General features: G+C 38.1%; 1 protein-coding gene across 15 annotated transcripts in view; it reads left to right on the top strand.

Moving 5' to 3' along the window:
* The window catches only part of ST3GAL6 (ST3 beta-galactoside alpha-2,3-sialyltransferase 6), a 77,891-nt gene that overhangs the window by 42,781 nt on the left and 13,966 nt on the right, over positions 1-21,144 (top strand). For 4 of the 15 annotated variants that reach the window (XM_070749994.1, XM_070750000.1, XM_070750001.1 and 1 more), the window contains 6 exons: positions 7,227-7,323; positions 9,901-9,960; positions 13,674-13,777; positions 15,853-15,916; positions 16,795-16,893; positions 19,998-20,187. In XM_070749994.1, coding sequence (XP_070606095.1) covers positions 7,227-7,323; positions 9,901-9,960; positions 13,674-13,777; positions 15,853-15,916; positions 16,795-16,893; positions 19,998-20,187 — 614 coding nt within the window. Of the gene's footprint in view, positions 1-3,113; positions 3,284-3,802; positions 4,159-7,226; positions 7,324-9,900; positions 9,961-13,673; positions 13,778-14,378; positions 15,043-15,840; positions 15,917-16,794; positions 16,894-19,997; positions 20,188-21,144 lie in introns of those variants that run through there. The other 11 variants (XM_070749991.1, XM_070749996.1, XM_070749997.1 and 8 more) reach the window with 8 other exon arrangements.

Here is a 21,144-nt window from a genome sequence, read left to right on the forward strand (position 1 = left end):
TAATAATAATAATAATAATAATAATTATTATTATTATTATTATTATTATTATTATTTATTGGATTTGTATTTCCCTCCCTCTAAGCTTATAAAATTTATGTATGGTATGCTAGTATGTATGATTGGTTTCTAAATTGGGGTTTTATAAATTAATTAAATATTAGATTTGTTACATTGTATCATTATTGCTGTGAGCCGCCCCGAGTCTGCGGAGAGGGGCGGCATACAAATCTGATAAATAAATAAATAAATGCCGCCCCTCTCCGCAGACTCGGGGCGGCTAACAACAATGGTAAAGCAACATATAACAATCCAATTTGATAAAACAACTAAAAACCCTTATTATAAAAAACCAAACATACACACAAACATACCATACATAACTTATAATGGCCTAGGGGGAAAGAATAACTTAACTCCCCCATGCCTGGCGACAAAGGTGGGTCTTAAGAAGTTTGGGAAAAACAAGGAGGGTGGGGGCCGTTCTAATCTCTGGGGGGAGCTGATTCCAGAGGACCGGGGCCGCCACAGAGAAGGCTCTTCCCCTGGGACCCGCCAAACGACATTGTTTGGTTGACGGGGCCCGGAGAAAGCCAACACTGTGGGACCTTATCGGCTGCTGGGATTCGTGTGGTAGCAGGCGGTTCCGGATGTATTCTGGCCCAATGCCATGTAGGGCTTTAAAGGTCATTACCAACACTTTGAATTGTATATGCTATAGTGCAATGATAGCGAATCTGCTGACACGTGAGCTGTTGTCCTAACGTGCATGTGTGCACCGGCCAGCTCATTTTCAGCTCACTGAGAGGCTCTTGGAGGGTGTTTTCGGCTTCCGGAGGTCCTCCGTGGGGCACGGGGAGCATTTTCTCTCTCCCCAGCCTCTAGTGAAGCCTCTTGATCATGGGGAGGGTGAAAAATGGGTCTACTGGGCCCACTGGAAATCAGTAAATGGGCCATTTCTGGCCTCAAGGGGGCGAGGGAAGCCATTTTCTCCTCCCCAGACATTGAATTATGAGCGTAGACACTCGCACATATGCAATAGCGCACATGCACACACTTTCGGCACCAGAGAAAAAAAGGTTTGCTATCACTGCTATAGTGGTGGTTCCTCTGATATAAACTTTTAACGTGTCCCATAGATTTTGCAGTGTCGTTTTTTGGTTTTCTTTTAAGAAAAGTTTATTTCCTTTGCGGTCGTTTGTACATATTCATTTCCTTTAATAAGTGTGTATTTAGTGTTCACCTCCTATTTTTGTTTTTAGTTCCTTTTCAGACCACAGCAAAAAGATTGTGATCTGCCCATATGTTTGTTGTTATGTCTACAGATTGTTTTGTTTTGGCTTATTTCATTGCTTTCCTATGCCATGTTTTTTCTAGAGTAGGATTTGTGAGGTACTGAGTAGAATGTAAACTGTTGGTCTCTGGGATGTAAAATTCTCCATAAGTTTATCAATTTTAATTTCTCTATCTTTTCCTTAAATGTGTTTGGCAATGGGTTTCTTTTTGTGCATTTCCCTTTCCCTGTTGTATAGTCTTTTTGGGAATCTACTATAGAAACATAGAAGACTGATGGCAGAAAAAGACCTCATGGTCCATCTAGTCTGCCCTTATACTATTTTCTGTATTTTATCTTAGGATGGATATATGTTTATACCAGGCATGTTTAAATTCAGTTACTGTGGATTTATCTACCACGTCTGCTGGAAGTTTGTTCCAAGGATCTACTGCTCTTTCAGTAAAATAATATTTTCTCACATTGCTTTTGATCTTTCCCCCAACTAACTTCAGATTGTGTCCCCTTGTTCTTGTGTTCACTTTCCTATTAAAAACACTTCCCTCCTGGACCTTATTTAACCCTTTAATATATTTAAATGTTTCGATCATGTCCCCCCTTTTCCTTCTGTCCTCCAGACTATACAGATTGAGTTCATTAAGTCTTTCCTGATATGTTTTATGCTTAAGACCTTCCACCATTCTTGTAGCCCGTCTTTGGACCCGTTCAATTTCTATTATACATAGTATTACAGTAATCCCTTGTTTTTCGCGGGGATGCGTTGCAAGACCACCCGTGAAAAACGAATTTCCGTGAAGTAGAGGAAAGATATTTTTTTAATGTATTTAACGAGTATTTGGACTTTTAAAACCCACCCTTTGAATTAAACAGTCATTCTATAATGTTTCTCAGCTGGAACTACATGTGATATCCTACCAGTTTCTTTAATAGAGCACAGTAGTACTGTAGAAGAATTTTATGAATTTTAATGGATTTAAAACTTTCAATGGATTTAATGGATTTAAGCCCCCTTTGAAAACCCGTTAACTAGCGAATCCACAATAGATGAACTGCGAAGTAGCGAGGGATTACTGGATACATTTAAATTAATTTACTCTATTTCCCTATATCAATTATCCTACTACTATATAGTTGTACTTATGATAACATATAATAATTAATGAGTTTAGTTCATATACCTTATATTAAAATGCTTAAACTACTTATGATGTTAAGATACAGAGGTAATAGTTGTTATAATTTTTTACAGTTTAATATGTTCTATAAATAATATATTATATTTTTAATAAGTAAGAAATAATAATAATAATTTAATAATTTATTAGATTTGTATGCCGCCCCTGTCCACAGACTTGGGGAGACTCACAACAATAATAAAACAATATACAATGTGACAAATCTAATGTTTAAAAGAAAACACATTAAAAACCCAACATTTAAAAACCATGCAACACAAGCATACCATACATAAAACTATATAAGCCTGGGGGAGATGTCTCAATTCCCCCCATGCCTGGCGATATAGGTGGGTCTTAAGCAATTTACGAAAGATAAGGAGGGTGGGGGCAGTTCTAATCTCTGGGGGAGTGGATTCCAGAGGTCCGGGGCTGCCACAGAGAAGGCTCTTCCCCTGGGGCCCGCCAGATGACATTGTTTAGTCGACGGGACCTGGACCTTATCAGTCACTGGGATTGGTGCGGCAGAAGACAATTACAATAGATGAAAATATTAAAGTATTAGGAGAGTGATTTCTACTAGTATATATTTATAATATAAGTTGGTATAGGTTGCAATAACATAATAACATAAATGTATATATAATTTAAATATGTGAACAAGGGTAGAGATAAATCATTTCCAGGCGCAATATAAAGAAGGGGATAGAGCTGATATAGATCCGGTAAACAGAGAAGAGGATTGTGAACCAGAGAAGAGGATTGTGAAACAGAGAAGAGGATTGTGAAATAGGCTCTCAAAAAAGGGCTATAGGTATGTGTTTGTATATACATATATTAATATCCACTAAAACACTTATAATTAATATATAATTGATATATCTACATCCGTTCCTTTATGCTGTTTAATCCTGATTCCCTTGGATTTTGTCTTTGGACGTTGTCCTTTGGTTCCCTTTCGTTCTGTTTGTGTCTATCGATCAGACCCCTGTCAAATCTTCTCAAGCGCCAGTTTTTAGTGGTCTTTCTATCTGGCTGGCTCTTCTTGCAGTCCAAATATTGTCCTTTTAAATTCTGTATGCAGCCTTTTCTCTCCTTTATAGGATTTTGTATTTAAATCGATTTGCCGTATATCTCTTAGCCCTCTGTTTCCGCATTGTCATGGTTGTTTCTATTTCTCCTTTCTCTTGCCGCTAAGTGCCAAATTTGGAGATCTCCTTTTGCCGTTGCAGTTGGGCCCCCTGTTTACCATTTCCTTCTGTTTATAGATCAGATGCAATATGTTGCAATAGTTAACTTCCTAATTCTTTGTGGCTCGCCCTGGTTTCAGATCCGCCATGTTAAAGTAGCAAAGGCAGATGATTTTATCTCAGATAGGGAGGATGCCCTCTGCCGCAGCAGGCGAACACTGCCGCCTGGGATGCCCCTCTTCTCCCACTTAGTCCTTCAGACTTCCGTGCCTCAAAGAGTTTCCAGAAAAACGAAAATAAGGCCATTTCAAAGAACGGAGTTTCAAAGAAGGGAGATTGTTCTTCTCCAGCTGCAGCTCTCCGTGTCATCACTGGAAATTCTCAGAGAGATTTTTTAATGTTCAATATCATATAATATTAATTACAGAAAATTAATACGGTATCCAGCGGTTGCCATTGTTTTGCAAGGTGAAATTCCACACTCTGGGTCACATGGCAGGTAAGATCTGGGTATCACAGAATATTTTTTTCCCAATGGGGGACAAATTCAGTTTTAGTGAGAATCTAAGCAACATTTTTTCTGTTCCTTTCTCAAAACACCTCAGTCATTGCAAGCAGGTATATGAGAATGCTACGTACTTTTTTTTTTCAAAGTTTCTTTATTGTTTTCACAAGTATTTATCACATGGTTTAATCATTTTTTACAGATCATCATCCAGCTTTGTTACCTTTTGTGTGTATCCTTAATCCTTTTGCATCTTACATTCAATATTACACATTGTACATTTATTTATTTGTTTCATTAATATGTTACTTTTTCCATATAGTGATGAAAAAGAAAGACATATATATTATTTGTTTTGTTTGTACTAATACTTTGTATTGTATTATTTTTAGGTTCTCTTTTGAATCCATTCATGCCATTTGTACCATGTTCGTTTCGGTTCATTAATTTTATTTCCCTTAATTGAATTTGTAATTTCATCCATTTCTACACATGTATATACTTTATTATTAAATTTTCTGTTGGAATCGGTTCCTTTTTTCCACATTTGCGCTATCGCTATTCTAGTTGCCGTATTTATATGGGTTATGAGAAGAAGTGTTTGTTTAGAATAATGTCTCTTCCAAATTCCTAGTAACAAACCTTCTGGGGTGTATTCTATTTCTTCTTTGGTAATTTCTTTAAGCCATCTATGAATTGTTTGCCAAGTTTTTTGTATTTTGGAGCATGACCACCACATGTGAAAAAAGGTGCCCTTTTCCTTTTTTGCATTTCCAGCATGTATCTCGTAATGTTGGATAAATCTTTGCTAGTCTTGCCGGTGGAATGTACCATCTATAGAAAAGCTTATAGTAGTTTTATTTATATGCTGCTGATAGTATGCTACATACTTCTTATTTTACTTTTAAAATATTTTTGCAAAACATTGGAATTCAGGAACTTCAGACAACCAGTTTAGAAACTAGTACAACAGTTCCGTTTTTAGTTCTCAAAATAAATCCTTTAAAAAAAAAAAGCTACATCAGTATGCTTTTACTGTTTAGAACTTCCTTCCAGGGGATCTTTCCCAGATTGTCTCTGAGCTTATTGAAGTCTGCTTTTCTGAAGTCTACAGTGGTGTTGGGTCCAGCAGTTAGTGATTGCATTACAGTGTTCTCTCGACTTTCGTGGGGGATGCGTTCCGAGACCACCCGCAAAAGTCGAATCTCCACGAAGTAGAGATGCGGAAGTAAATACACTATTTTTGGCTATGAAAAGTATCACAAGCCTTCCCTTGACACTTTAAACCCCTAAATTACCATTTTCCATTCCCTTAGCAACCATTTAGATTATTACTCACCATGTTTATTTATTAAAGTTTATTTAAAAAAATATTTATTAAAGGCGGACGAAAGTTTGGCGATGACATCTGGCATCATTGGGCGGGAAAAACCATGGTATAGGGGGGAAAACAGCGAAATATTTTTTTAATTAATATTTTTGAAAAACCGTGGTATAGACTTTTCGCGAAGTTTGAACCTGCGAAAATCGAGGGGACACTGTATATTGAATTTTAGGATAACGTGGTCACTTTCACCCAATGCCCCTTCTATTTCAATTCCCTCTATCATTTCTTCACTGTTTGTGAGTATTAGGCCCAGGGTTGCAGTCCCTCTGGTTCCTGTTTCCACTTTTTGGGCCAGAAAGTTATCCATGAGACTGGTTAGGAATCTGTTAGACTTTCCACTTGGTGCTGAGCTGGTTTTCCAATTGATGTTGGGGTAGTTAAAGTCCCCCATTATTAGGGGCACGCATAAGTGCACTAGAGTGCCTTCCGTCCCCTGTCCTATTGCTCTCCTATATCTCCTATACCTTTCTTCTATTCCTATATCTCTTCTTCTATTCTTTCATTGATATGTTTTATTCCTATATCTTCTCTTCTATTCTTTCTTAGATATATTTTACTATGAGTATATCCTCTATATTCCTTATGTATACCCACTAAAACCCTCATTGTGTATTGGACAAAATCAATCAATCAATCAATCAATCAATCAATCAAATAAATAAATATTATGTTTTGCTTTTTGCATATTTCTGTTAGTTGGCTTGTAAAGAGGTTCTCCATTGTTTCAGTTCGGTTTGGTGGTCTGTAGTATACTCCTATTGTAGTGTTACACTTTTTTCTTTTATGCTAACCCATATGCTTTCTAGGGGGTTATCTTCTTTGGTTGGATATAACTCAGGGACAGTGTAGTGGTCTTTTATGTATCGTGCAACTCCACCTCCTTTCTTGTGTGACCCATTTTTCTTGAAAAATTTATATCCCTTTATCTGCATGTTCCAATCAGGTGTTTCGTCTCACCGGGTTTCTGTTGTTCCAATTAGATCATATTCACCCTCATGCATTAGTATTTCATAATCCTAATCACAGGTCACATTGACCAATTGGGTTAATTGGCGGGCTCTCCAGGCACTCCTTTCCCAACCTGATTCATTGGCAGTAGAGATGACCTTGGTTCTCACCAGAAAGTTCTCTGTTGTATCTAGTAAGGCATTCCACCCTCCTTTCCAATTCCCCCTATGTGTGACAATTGAGGAACAGAAAAATGGCTGCTGCCAGGTTTGGTTCAAAGTTGACTAATATTTTACATGCCTATACTTATCTAACCCTTATAAGTGTACATCAAAAAGAGGATTATGTTGTATATCTTTGAGGAAAGAGTGAGTTAATTTTCTTTTAGCAAAATACAAAGTTTGGAACTTGGAAAAATGCATAATAGATCAGCAGTGTGTTCAGGGTCATACCTTCCCTTTCTATGAGAAAATGCATTTTTTAAAAAGTGTTTGATTTAATCTCTTCTGAGAAATATAACTACTGGCACAGCATAGTCATAATCAGAATGAATAAACACCATTATATATAGAAGCCCTATAGAAATAGAGGTTATTTGTTTATGCTTGAAAGTCTGATAAATGAATTAGTCATCTAATAAATGCATAGTATAAATTATTTTCTACTGTACTCATTGCCCACAATTAACATTTAGAGATAAAAGCTTCATTTAATGTTTGTGTTTCAGGTATGCTGGCCAAGAAACAGATCTTGTTAATGATTGTCCTGGGTTCTGGAGTGATGTACGTCGTATTACATAGCAACCTGTGGAAGACCAACTTTGGGTAATGTTAGAAAAGCCATCCTTTCCTTTCTCATTATTTGTACATGTGGCTAAGCTATGTGAAAGGCTTCTGCAATCCCTGGGAAATTCAGGAGCTAGAAAGCAGTTTGTCATGTTTAAAAAGCAAAGCTGTTGAAAGGTTAGGACAAAAATGAAATTCAACGGTGCAGAAGTATTGCTGTCCTAAGTGCCAAAGCTACCCAGAAGGAGGAGATGAAGAAGCCACAACTGATTGGTTCAAAATAAGGAACGGAGTGGGACCAAGGCCATATATTGCCATCCGACTTATTTAACTTACGTGCAGAGTACATCACACCAAATGCTGTGCTGTAATCACAACCTGGAATTAAGCTTGCTGGGGGAAATAACAATAACCTCAGATATGCAGATGATACCACATTAATGGCAGAAAGTCAAGAGGAACTAACAACCCTCTTGATGGAAACAGAGTGAAAAAGTTGGCATGAAACTAACTAAACATTAAAAAAAAGAACTTAAAACTATGGCATCTGGTTGTATCACTTCCTATCAAATAGAAAAGGAAGAAATAAAAGCAGTAACTTATATTTTCAAGATCAGGGCATATGATAATTTGCAGCCATGAAATGCTTGCTCCTTGAATGAAAATCTATGGCAGATCTAGACAGCACATTAAAAAGCAGAGGCCACTTTGCTGAACAAAGGTCTGTATAGGCAAAGCTGTGGTTTTCTCAGAAGTAATGTATGACGCTGAGAGTTGGCCTGTAAGGAAAGCCGAATCCTGGTGAAATGATGCTTTCAAATTGTGGTGTTGGAAAAGGCTCTTGATTTGAGTCCCCCAGACCAGTGAGGGCAAACATATGGCATGGGCACCACAGGCGGCATGCGGAGCCATATTTGCTGGCATTTGAGCCATTAGCTTAGCTCAGCTCCAGTGTGCATGTGTGTGCCAGCCAGCTGATTTTTGGCTCACACAGGGGCTCTGAGAGGATGTTTTTGGCTTCCAGAGAGCCTCCAGAGGGATGTGGGAAAGCGGTTTTTACCCTCTCTAGCTCCAGGGAAGCCTTTGGAGCCTGGGGAGGACAAAACACAAGCCTTCTGGGCCCACCAGAAGTTGGGAAATAGGCCGTTTCCGGCCTCCAAGGGACCTCTGGGGGGTGCAGGAAGCTGTTTTCACCCTCCCAAGGCATTGAATTATGGGTGTGGGCACTTGTGCATCAAAGATTCCCTCCCTCCCTTTCAGGTGCCTGATTTTCACAAGAACACCTTTTAGAGATGAATGACAATTTATTTGATTTATATGCTGTAGTTATGCAGCTTGTAAAAGCAACTCTGGATGTCTTATAACTATAAAAATAAGAGAATTAAAAACAAATGCCTTGATCTTGTTAGGGCAGTGAAGCATCAGTACTTCTTCACCCTTATTATGTTTACAGATAGCTGTCTGTTGGCTCTGTTTAACCTAAGAGCTCTTAAGTTTTTTTTTTAAATTTATTTATTTATTTATTTATTTATTTATTTATTTATTTATTATTTAGATTTGTATGCCGCCCCTCTCCGCAGACTCGGGGCGGCTCACAGCATAACACAACAATTTATAACAAATCTAAATATAATTTAAAATATTTAAAAGAACCCCATTTTGCTAACAGACACACACTCAAACATACCATACATAAATTGTACATGCCCGGGGGAGGTGTTTCAGTTCCCCCATGCCTGACGACAAAGGTGGGTTTTAAGGAGTTTACGGAAGGCAGGGAGAGTAGGGGCATCTATCAAACAAAATCACTTGGATTCATTCCCAAGTAGATGTCAGTCTTGGTGTTGGTCCTGTGGAGATACCTTGGCCACAGACCTCATGTTATCTGGAAATGGTTTGAACTTGTTGGGCCTAAGGAGGTGGACAGGTACCTTATAATTGTGAGCTTGGTCCCTTGCTCATTAGATCCATGGCCCTCCTGACTAGCTAAGGATGCTCAGGAAGTGACGTGCGAATTAATTTTGATGGTGGCAAATTCTTCCTTTAGAGAGCGGATTGTTTCTCCATCTCTTAAAAGAGGTGTTGGGTTGTCCCCTCTGCAAGAAGCCATTGCTGTACAATCTTCATCCAGCATCCAACCTCCCTTTCTTAGGGAAGTTGGTGGGAAAAGTGGTTGTACAACAGCTTCAGCAGTTCATGAATGAAACTGCCTAGGATCTGTCCCCCAGGTTTCAAAGAAGCATTTTAAGGCCAACTTTTGTACCTCGCCAGATAGAAAGCACACTGTGAATGTCAGGATATAGTGGTGAACCTATGACTTTATATATTTTTCCTTGATTCTATCTGATGATGCTGACATGTTTAAATTATTCTTTATGAGTGATTTATTTGTACTTGAGGGATTTTTTTTTGTCATTGCTAGACATACTTGGACAGAAATAAGTAGCATTGTTTGTATATGGCAATTCGTTTTTTAGATTTTACCAATGGAATTAACTATTTCTATCCATTATTTTTTATCCTTTATAAGGTTTAACTAACAAATTTTATATAAATAAAATGGAATCTTCATCTTTTGTCAATCTGTTTTAATACAGTCTCTTCTTCTTTTTCTAGATTGTCCTTTCTCAACAGAAAATATTGCAATTTCAGAGGCAATACTTCCACTCTATTAAAGTGAGTAAGAAAAAAAAGTGATGGAAATTTAGGTTAGTGAGAGCGTTACATTCCCATGAAGGAATGTGCTCAGCATTGTCCACATTGAATAAAGTACCAACCATGACCCTTATTGAGTCAAGAGAAAACTTAGATTCAATTGCCTACTAATCAAGACTTATCCAAAGGCACAACAACCAAGAACTCTAGAGCAGGGGACTCCAAACTTGGCAACTATAAGTCTTGTGGACTTCAATTCCCAGAATTCCCCAGCCAGCATGATTTGGAGACTCCTGCTCTAGAGTATAGATTACTATAATCTGGAAAAGTTGATGCACTGATATCAATTGAACTATGCCTTTTCTGAACCAACGTAATATTGACGGAGAACATTCCAAGCCCATTTTCTTCAAAAATCGCTACAAGAATCTCTTGTGTCATTAGAAACAAGGTTTAAATATGTAACTGCTAGGTTTGACTTCTGACTTTTACTAGTATAAATGCCTTTACAGTCGTGAATTTTTTCTCACCTGTAGGAGTGCGTTCTTAGTTTATTTTTGTAATTGATAACTTTGTTCCTGCTTTTATTTATTATTTATTTATTTATTTATTTATTATTTGGATTTGTATGCCGCCCCTCTCCGAAATGTCAATTGTTGAACTGTATGTATGAATACTGTTCATACTTGCATTCTTCCTTAATAATCTTCTCAAGTTATGCTGTCCTACAGGAATGCATGGTTTCACTTGTGAAAAATAGTAAAGTATTTTAAAGCCATATGTTGCCTGCATATCGATAGGAACTCGCTATTTATATCAGAATGAATGAAACAAGCTTTGAGCTCCACATAGGAAGCGTTGTTCCTTTCATACATACGTACAGTGGTACCTCATGATACGAACCCCTCGCCATACGAACAACCTGAGATACGAACCCGGGATTCGGAATTTTTTTGCCTCTTCTTATGAACTTTTTCCATCTTAGGAACTTCTGGGTTCGGCGTTCGGGAGGCCGCTGAGAAGCCCCCCGGCTGTTTCAAAAGGTAACAGCCGTGCGGCGGGGCTTCTCGGCCGCCTCCCGAACCTGAACTTTTGCCAAACTTCCAGGTTCGGCAAAAGTTTGGGTTCAGGAGGCCGCTGAGAAGATCCTGAACCCGAACACCAAACCTGAACTTCCGGGTTTGGCGTTCGGGAGGCTGCCGAGAAGCCCCCGGTTGTTTCAAAAGGTAACAGCCAGGCGGCGGGGCTTCTCGGCGGCCACACCGAACCTGAACTTTTGCCAAACTTCCAGGTTCGGCATTGGGAGAACGCTGAGAAGCGCCCGGCTGTTTCAAAAGGTGACAGCTTGGTGGCGGCGTTTTTTTTGCGGGATTTTTTCGTTGCACGCATTAATTCATTTTACATTGTTTCCTATGGGGAAACAATGTTTCGTTTTACGAACTTTTCGCCTTACGAACCTCCCCTGGGAAGCAATTAGGTTCGTAAGATGAGGTATTACTGTATAAGGATGTATATACAGAGAGGGTGGGATTTATGTCACAATTCTACTTTTAGCATTCAGCCAATCTTACCTCTCCCCAAATACCAGTGGCTATTTTATATGCCCACGGAGAGTTGTTATATGGTGCAGGTTCAGTTTAGTTTCATGGAAGTTATTTTCTGTAATGAATAACAAAGGAAGCATTCTCCTAGGCAAGCTATACTAGATCTAGAACAGTGATGGCAACCCATGACATATGCGTCAAAGGTGACAGTCTATGACATTTTGGGTGATATGCTATTATTCACCAACAACTATCCTCAAGAGTTTTATCTATTTCTAAATAGATGCCCCATTCTCATACACCTTTTGGACTCTGTAAAGATCACGTGAGAATGGGATGTACAGTATTCTCATGCAGCCTCCAGAGTTGAATGGGCCAAACTTTTGCATGGTTTTTAGAGACTGCAGAAGCTGCAGAAGAGCAATCTCTAAAGCCATTTCAAAAATAAAGGCTTTATGTGACCTGGATACCTGCCTTGAGTAATTTTCAGAATTGTGTCAACAGAAAGAGACCACTGGTTGAAGGAAAGTAGCGTATTACAGATTTTGAGGATGACACACATAATTGGCATACAAATCTAATAAATTATTATTATTATTATTATTATTATTATTATTATTATATATTTTTTAAAATGAATGAACAGAGAGGGAGGGAAAGAGGGAATGGACCATCTATTTAGAAATATAATTTCAAATATGGGTTCCTTGCAACTAATAAACACAAATAAGCAGTGACAATAATGTGATTTACCCACCTTAGGGCCTTCATGCCGCTCTCAAATTTCCTGGGTAGTTTTCCGGGCTCGGGTTCTTAAGTAGAAAATGGTTCTTAAGAAGTGGCAAAAAAATCTTGAACACCTGGTTCTTATCTAGAAAAGTTCTTAAGTAGAGGTACCACTGTAATGTGTTTAAGTGACGCCTTAATTTATTTGGCTTCATTCTGTCTGTTGCCAACATTTTTAGCCACAGTAAACATACCGATCTTTCCTCGTCTCTCACCGTAGTCACAGGGAAGCCAAGCGCTACATACGCATTGTCATATTTCCTCATCTTAGCTTTCGGGGGATTTACCGTTTGTCACATTATCTCTGTCTCTCCTCCTTTCTTTTTATCCGTTAAATATTTTTTCCATTTTTTTCTTAAGGGTTTGTTATATGCACCTCAACTCTCTTACTCTGTGCTGTGTGCTATTGTTTGGTGCAAAAAAACTTCTACTCCCTAAGGCGCAAAAAAAGCATTGTTCCCCAGGGTTCATGCGCCCCTCCTGGTATCGCTCTGCGTGCCCCCAGGAAGGCCCGCCCCACTATTTGAGAAATACTGACCTAGGTAATGTTGCTACGGTGCGCCTACTAAAAGACTGGGTTTTTATTGCTGGCTGGCTTGCCACTTTTGATTGCCTTAGGCAGTGTTCCCTCTAATTTTTTTTGGGGGGGGGGGGTGGAAAAGTATAGTGTCTGAGCGGCAGTCCCTTCGGGACTGGGCGGCACAGAAATAATAAATAAACAATAAACAAACAAACAACAAATAAATAAAAAACCCACCCTGTTTTGCCTCAGAGAATTTCAAAATAAAATACTGTACTGTGTGTCTATAACAGTGAGCTCATAATAGGGCAATTCTATCAATATCAAAATGCCACTTAAATAGTTGAGCTAGTTTCAAACTAGATTTTGATTTTCTTTCTCTCTTCCTTACTCCCATTCTTTTTTCTTTCTCTTTTCCTTCCTCTCTTTTTTCTATCTGTTTTTTCTCTCTTCCTCTCTCTCTCCTTCCACTCTCACTCTTTCCCTCTCGGCTTCTGGGCAGGTTTGGAAAACTCTGAGTTGATGATGATTTTAAGTGAGCGATTGCTCACTGCTCAGCTTAGAGGGAACTATGGCCTTAGGGCAGTGTTTGCCAACCCTTGGCAACTTATTTTTGGACTTCAACTCCCAGAATACCCCAGCCAGCGGAAGGGAAACACTGACTTAGGGCACTGGTCAGAACTGTGACATCAAGCCAAGTCTCCCAAAACTAATTAAAAAACAACTGCGATTCCTGAGCCCTGGATTCCCTGCTCTCCGATACCTGGGGGTGTGTAGTGAGGAACTCAGGATACCATGACAGAAGGCGGGGAGAAATAGGCAGTCTGATAAACAGTGTAAAGTAACCACACAAATACAAATAAGCATTTTTTCATTTTCTTTAGGATGAATAATTTCTGGCCTTTCTTATGCAAAAGTAATTTTTATGATATCACTGTAAGTCATGGAAGAAATATGTTTGAACTACCTTATGGAGTGAGGAATTCAGGTAAGTGTTGGCATGTTAATGTTACGTGGGAAAGACACCCCGCTCCCTCCATCAATGGAAAATTTGTCTTCCATGAAACTGGTGCTGGTTGCCAAAAAAGTTTGGGGACGGCTGCCATTTACCTATACGTAGTTCCAACAGCAAACAGTTAGGGTTCAATTATGAAAGATGTGTACAGTGATACCTTGTCTTACAAACTTATTTGGTTCCGGGATGAGGTTCTTAAGGTGAAAAGTTTGTAAGACGAAACAATGTTTTCCATAGGAATCAATGGAAAAGCGATTAATGCGTGCAAGCCCAAAATTCACCCCTTTGGCCAGCCGAAGCGCCCATTTTTGCGCTGTTGGGATTCCCCTGAGGCTCCCCTCCATGGGAAACCCCACCTCCGGACTTCCGTTGCCAGCGAAGCACCTGTTTTTGCACTGCTGGGATTTCCCTGCAGCATTACAAAAACACGGAAGTCCGGAGGTGGGGTTTCCCATAGAGGGGAGCCTCAGGGGAATCCCAGCAGTGCAAAAACGAGTGCTTCGCTGGCAATGGAAGTCTAGAGGCGGGGCATCCCAGAGGCGGCGGTGGGTTTGTAAGGTGAAAATAGTTTGTAAGAAGAGGCAAAAAAATCTTAAACCCCGGGTTTGTATCTTGAAAAGTTTGTATGACGAGGCGTTTGTAAGACGAGGTATCACTGTACTTCATTTTTATTCAGTGGTATAGTGTGGATGCTGTCAAAGTCCCTAGTGAAGGCAACGTCCTCAAAAGGGGCTAAGTGCAACCCAGCTGTGTGGGGTCACTCACGAACACGAATCCTAGAAAGAAAGCTTGGACACATTGTCTCTCTCTGGGTGAAGTGACATGGTGTAGAGCCATGTACTCCTTTTTATTTGGGAACATAAGGAAATGGGGATAATTACATATACATGTCAAATGATACATACAATAACATTACTTCAAACGTATCTTTTGAGTTCTTCCTTTTCCCATATATATCAAGAAACAATTTCCTAGAAAGCTTCCCAAGAGCAGATGTTCCTCACACCTAATTTCTCTGAAGTCTTCTGCCTTATCTTACTAATCTTCCTTAATCACCCTGTCCTGCTGTTGTATGCTTCAAGCAATGTAAATTCCCCCCTTTGATCCTATAACGGAGTGGTGAAAACTTTGTTTATTGTGAGATGTTTATTTGAGCCCTTTTGTTTCCCTGTAGTAATTGCCAGGAATGCAGATTAGGCGAGTTTAGTACCCTTCCTGTCCTGGTTTATAGAATCAGGGTAAGAGTATTTTTATGCTAGAGGTCCAGATATATAATTACAATACAATCCTATTCTAACATATTTCATGCTATACTGCAACAGTATAGTGTTTTCAGAAGGCTTGCATAGAGATAGAGTGAAATATAGATTAACAACTTGATTTGACAGTAAAATTAGAAGATGCAGGATTTGCTTTCTTGTACTCTTTTTTTATAATACTGGTTAAGGCCTTCCTGTATCTATATACCGAGCATAAGTCATATGTATCTGAACCATGATCTCAACTCTGAGAATTTGCACATATTGGGGGGGGGCGTTCTTATAGTTCTGTAGTAAATGCTTCCATGATGTATATTTGAGCAGCAGCTGAAAACTGTTGAGAAGGGGATAAAATGTTTAGAATATGTTGAGTCTGATTGTGATTGTGTGTTTAGGAATATAATTTAATATCTTTGTAAGTAGAGATTATTCTGCTTCTAGACATGTATTTTATATGAGGCAATGAGAGTTGACTCAGGATAACATTCCCGATTGTTGAATGTGGTGCTTAAATCCTGTTTGCAAGCCATGTTCATGCTAGCACATAATTTAAGGTGGCCTTATATTTTGTTAGCTCTAAAAATTCAACAGAAAGTTCCTGCACAGAAATCTGTTCTGTGTGCACTTTAGTTTTACAACAAAAAATTATATACAACTATTCATATAAGCTTGCTTTTGTGCTTTAATTTTACAACAACAACAAACTATACTCAAATCAATTGTGCTGAATTTTGTTGGGGGGAACAATAAAATGCTGGTTCTTTTCTTAAAATAAAGTTTGTGTTACAGAAATGTTTTTCAAACTCGCACTTTCAAAACTTGAAAGCTGTGACCTGTTCCTGGAAGATGACAGGTGAAGATTATATCTTTTATGTGACTTTAGACAGCTTTGTAAGAAAAACCATGCATCTTATGATATAATACTGTTATTTTACCGGTCATCTGTATCTATTGTGCAAGATGAACAAAAAAGTAAAATGAAACAAAGTGAACCTTATGATTTTGCACATTTTGTGTGGCTGAAGAAAAATGGCCTATATCTCTTTCCCATTTCCCTTTTGCTGTAGTTTAATGAAAAAATAGTTTCAGAAACTGTACTTATAAATGAGAAACTGACAGGAATGATGTTGGTTGGGGAGCTCTACCTTCTACTTAAAAACCCATTTCAAATCCAATAAGTCAGCAACAGGTTGACTTTCTATCCTTAAAGTCACTTTGTGATAAAGAATATCCCTTTGTCTCCTTCCTCATCTTCAGGGCATCTGAATATGAACATAGAGCCTTAGATAGATCTGAATATGAACATAGAGCCTTCTCTGTGGCGGCCCCCGACCCTCTGGAACCAGCTCCCCCCTGAGATTAGAACTGCCCCCACCCTCCTTGCCTTCCGCAAACTCCTTAAAACCCACCTCTGCCATCAGGCATGGGGGAACTGAAATATCTTCCCCAGGCCTATACTGTTTATGTATGGTATGTTGTGTGCATGTTTTTTTTAAAAAAATATGGGTTTTTAGCTTTCTAATTATTGAATTTGTATTATATATTGTTTTCTGTTGCTGTTGTGAGCCGCCCCGAGTCTGCGGAGAGGGACGGCATACAAATTTAATAAATAAAATAATAAAATAAATATTGCCAATAATAATATTTTCAGTGAATTGCATTTGATATTGCTTTTCTGTTTATAGACACATTTATTGTATAATGCTTAATAGATGTGTTCTTATCATTCAGCAGCCCACCCTGTAAAAAATGTATTGTGGTTGGCAATGGAGGAATCCTTCGAAACAAGAAGCTGGGTCAAAAAATTGATTCTTACGATGTGATAATTAGGTAAAGAAACTTTCTGTTGTAAAAATAAGTATTTTATCATTAGCTTTATTATGGGTATGGGCCCATATTATTAGAAGAAAAATGGTATACTGAAATATGGCATAATGATATATAGATAGACCTACGTTTAGATACTATTTGAAATGATGCTAGCAATGAAAAAGTAATTTTACGATCTGTCTTTGCATTTAACAATTGTTACATTGCCCCCACTGTCAGGTGATCACAACTTGCACACTTCACAGCTGACTTCCAACAAGCAGAATCAATGGAGGAGTCAGGAATAAAACCACAAGTAGCACTTATGAAGTGTCTTGCATAGCAAATGGGGGTGATTTATTTAACAATTAGAGTGGAAGTGAGGTTGTAAGTCCATTGCTGACATATGTGATAACATGGGTAATTAGCGATGATGGGGTTACTGATCCCAGTTTAATGATTAAGCAAGTTTAGAGATGACCAGATTAACCCTAAAGGCAGGATCAAATGCATCATCAGTTTGGAATCACTATGCTCTCACAAGAGATCTAAATCCAGCTCCCATAAATTCCATTAACTACCTAGCACAAAGTTTGCCTTGACTATTAGTAAAACAGATTCTTGCATAGGCAGCATGAAATAAAGATATAGTACTTTTGAATTCTGTCCTAGCTTCTGGCTTCTTGTGCCTGACAACAAGAACTACCTGTAATAGAATAGAACAGAATAGAATTTTATTGGCCAAGTGTGATTGGACACACAAGGAATTTGTCTTGGTGCATATGCTCTCAGCGTACATAAAATAAAATATACATTTGTCAAGAATCATGTGGTACAACACTTAATGATTGTCATAGGGGTCAAATAAGCAATGAAGAAGCAATATTAATAAAAATCTTAGGATATAAGCAACAAGTTACAGTCATACAGTCAACATGGGAGAAAATGGGTGATAGGAATGATGAGAAAAACTAGTAGAATAGAAGTGCAGATTTAGTAGAAAGTCTGACAGTGTTGAGGGGAATTATTTGTTTAGTAGAGTGATGGCGTTCAGGAAAAAACTGTTCTTGTATCTAGTTGATTGGTGTGCAGTGCTCTGTAGCGACGTTTTGAGGGTAGGAGTTGAAACAATTTGTGTCCAGGATGTGAGGGGTCAGTAAATATTTTCCCCGCCCTCTTTTTGACTCGTGCAGTATACAGGTCCTCAATGGAAGGCAGGTTGGCAGCATACTGTGTAATAAATTCATGAATGTATTTAAAAACTGATACTTTATTATGCAAATATCTTCTTTTAAATGTAATCCATTTATGTTTGATGACATCTTAAGTTACTCCTTCCTTCCCCATTTTCTGTTTCTTTGGTTTTTAATTTTTTTGAAAGTCACAAGCAAAGTACAGAACTGTGGTTAGTCTATAGCAAAATAGTAAACATGAAGACTGGCTATACTTTCAAAATTTCAAAATTTTCAAAAGACAGAATAAAAAAGTTTATTTAGGAAATAATTTCAAGATTGTATATTCAGTACTTTCCATAATATTTTAGGAAAAAATTATGAGAAAGTACATCTGTTTCAGATAATCTAAAGAAGAAGTTGGGAATCACAGGAATTGATTTATTTATTTGGATTTATTTATTTATCTATTGGATTTGTATGCCGCCCCGAGTCTGCGGAGAGGGGTGGCATACAAATAAGTAAGTAAGTAAGTAAGTAAGTAAGTAAGTAAGTAAGTAAGTAAGTAAGTAAGTAAGTAAGTAAGTAAGTAAGTAAGTAAACAAACAAACAAACAAACAAACTGTAACTGTACCCGTTCCCATTCCACTTTCTTTTTTCATAGTTGAAGGGGAAGTTTTTAAGTTTTTGTTGCTCAGTAGCTTACAAAATAGCTTACATGGTTCTGAAAAATTTCTGCAGAAGAAACTAAATCAAGGACGAGTGGCTTGCCAGATTATATGCATCCTTCAATAATTCCATGCAATGTTTTGCTTCATGTCAAATGCTTTGTGCATGGTATCGATTTTGATTTATGACAAAGATAGTCCACTCTTCTAGTAATCTGGTTGACGGGAAGACAAAAAGAAGGACAAGAAATGTTGAAAAAGAGGAGAATTTGGGTTCTTCTGTGTCCCTTGACAGATTTTTTTCTAAATGAAGGTGCTCCTAAAAATAAAAGCAAGATTTCAACAGTTGACTTAAGGTAATATAGTAATCCCTCGCTACTTCGCGGTTCATCTTTCATGGATTCAGTATTTCACGGATTTTCAAAGGGGGTTTAAATCCATTAAATCCATTGAAAATTTTAAATCCATGAAAAATTCATAAAATTCTTCTACAGTACTACTGTACTCTATTAAGGAAACTGGTAGGATATCACATGTAGTTCCAGCTGAGAAACATTATACAGTGTTCCCTCAATTTTCACGGGTTCAAACTTCGTGAAAAGTCTATACCACGTTTTTTCAAAAATGTTGATTAAAAAATACTTTGCGGGTTTTTTCCCTATACCATGGTTTTTCCCACACAATGAAGTCATATGTCATTGCTAAACTTTTGTCTGCCTTTAATAAATTTTTTTAAAATAAACTTTAATGAATAAACATGGTGAGTATTAATCTGAATGGTTGCTAAGGGAATGGGAAATTGCAATTTAGGGGTTTAAAGTGTTAAGGGAAGGCTTGTGATACTGTTCATAGCCAAAAATAGTGTATTTACTTCCGCATCTCTACTTCGCGGAAATTTGACTTTCGCGGGCGGTCTCGGAACGCATCCCCCGCGAAAAGCGAGGGAACACTGTACATTGATTGTTTAATACAAAGGGTGGGTTTTAAATGTCCAAATACTCATTAAATACATACAAAAATATCTTTCCTATACTTCGCGGAAATTCATTTTTCACGGGTGGTCTTGGAACGCATCCCCTGCAAAAAATGAGGGATCGTGTATCACTTTGGTCAAACCTCCCGTGTTGGCATATTGCATCTATTATATATTTACAGGTGAAATCTGTATATTATGCAGCCTTAATCAATATTAGAACAAATTCTCCTTTTGAATGCGTTTCAAAGTGATACTTCAGAAATAAAAGCAGGATTTTTCCTAACCATTAATAATATTTTTCCTGAATAGAATGAACAATGGGCCTGTTATAGGCTATGAAGATGATGTTGGAAGGAGGACGACATTCCGACTTTTCTATCCAGAGTCAGTTTTTTCAGATCCACTTCACTATGATCCTGAAACTATCGCAGTTTTTACAGTTTTCAAGCGCTATGACTTAAAATGGCTTTCAGACCTATTAAGTGGCCACAATATAATGGTAAGTTCTGTGTGTTGACAATGTGTGTAAATTTTCTCTTGCTTTCCTTACCATAATGAGGCACAGTACTTGACTAGTTAGTAATATTAATTACCTTATTGCAGGATTGGCTTGTTCTTACAGTATGCCTAAATCACAAGAACATGTAGCTATGCCAATGTTCATTTATATATTGCTGTATGCAACCATGAAATTCTGTATGACATGGGGAATTGTCCTAAGTAAGAATGACCTCTTTTAAATTGGTACTTTTGGAATTTATTTTTGACTTTCCCTTCAACTAGCAGAAATCATGCAAAAAGGATTTAGGGGTAGTGATTTCTGACAGTCTCAAAATGGGTGAACAGTGCAGTCAGGTGGTAGGGAAAGCAAGTAGGATGCTTGGCTGCATAGCTAGAGGTATAACAAGCAGGAAGAGGGAGATTGTGATCCCCTTATATAGAGCGCTGGTGAGACCATATTTGGAATACTGTGTTCAGTTCTGGAGACCTCACCTACAAAAAGATATTGACAAAATTGAACGGGTCCAAAGACGGGCTACAAGAATGGTGGAAGGTCTTAAGCATAAAACGTATCAGGAAAGACTTAATGAACTCAATCTGTATAGTCTGGAGGACAGAAGGAAAAGGGGGGACATGATCGAAACATTTAAATATATTAAAGGGTTAAATAAGGTCCAGGAGGGAAGTGTTTTTAATAGGAAAGTGAACACAAGAACAAGGGGACACAATCTGAAGTTAGTTGGGGGAAAGATCAAAAGCAACATGAGAAAATATTATTTTACTGAAAGAGTAGTAGATCCTTGGAACAAACTTCCAGCAGACGTGGTAGATAAATCCACAGTAACTGAATTTAAACATGCCTGGGATAAACATATATCCATCCTAAGATAAAATACAGAAAATAGTATAAGGGCAGACTAGATGGACCATGAGGTCTTTTTCTGCCGTCAGACTT

The sequence above is a fragment of the Erythrolamprus reginae genome, chromosome 4 (genome assembly GCF_031021105.1).
Source record: "Erythrolamprus reginae isolate rEryReg1 chromosome 4, rEryReg1.hap1, whole genome shotgun sequence".
Lineage (NCBI taxonomy): Eukaryota > Metazoa > Chordata > Lepidosauria > Squamata > Dipsadidae > Erythrolamprus > Erythrolamprus reginae.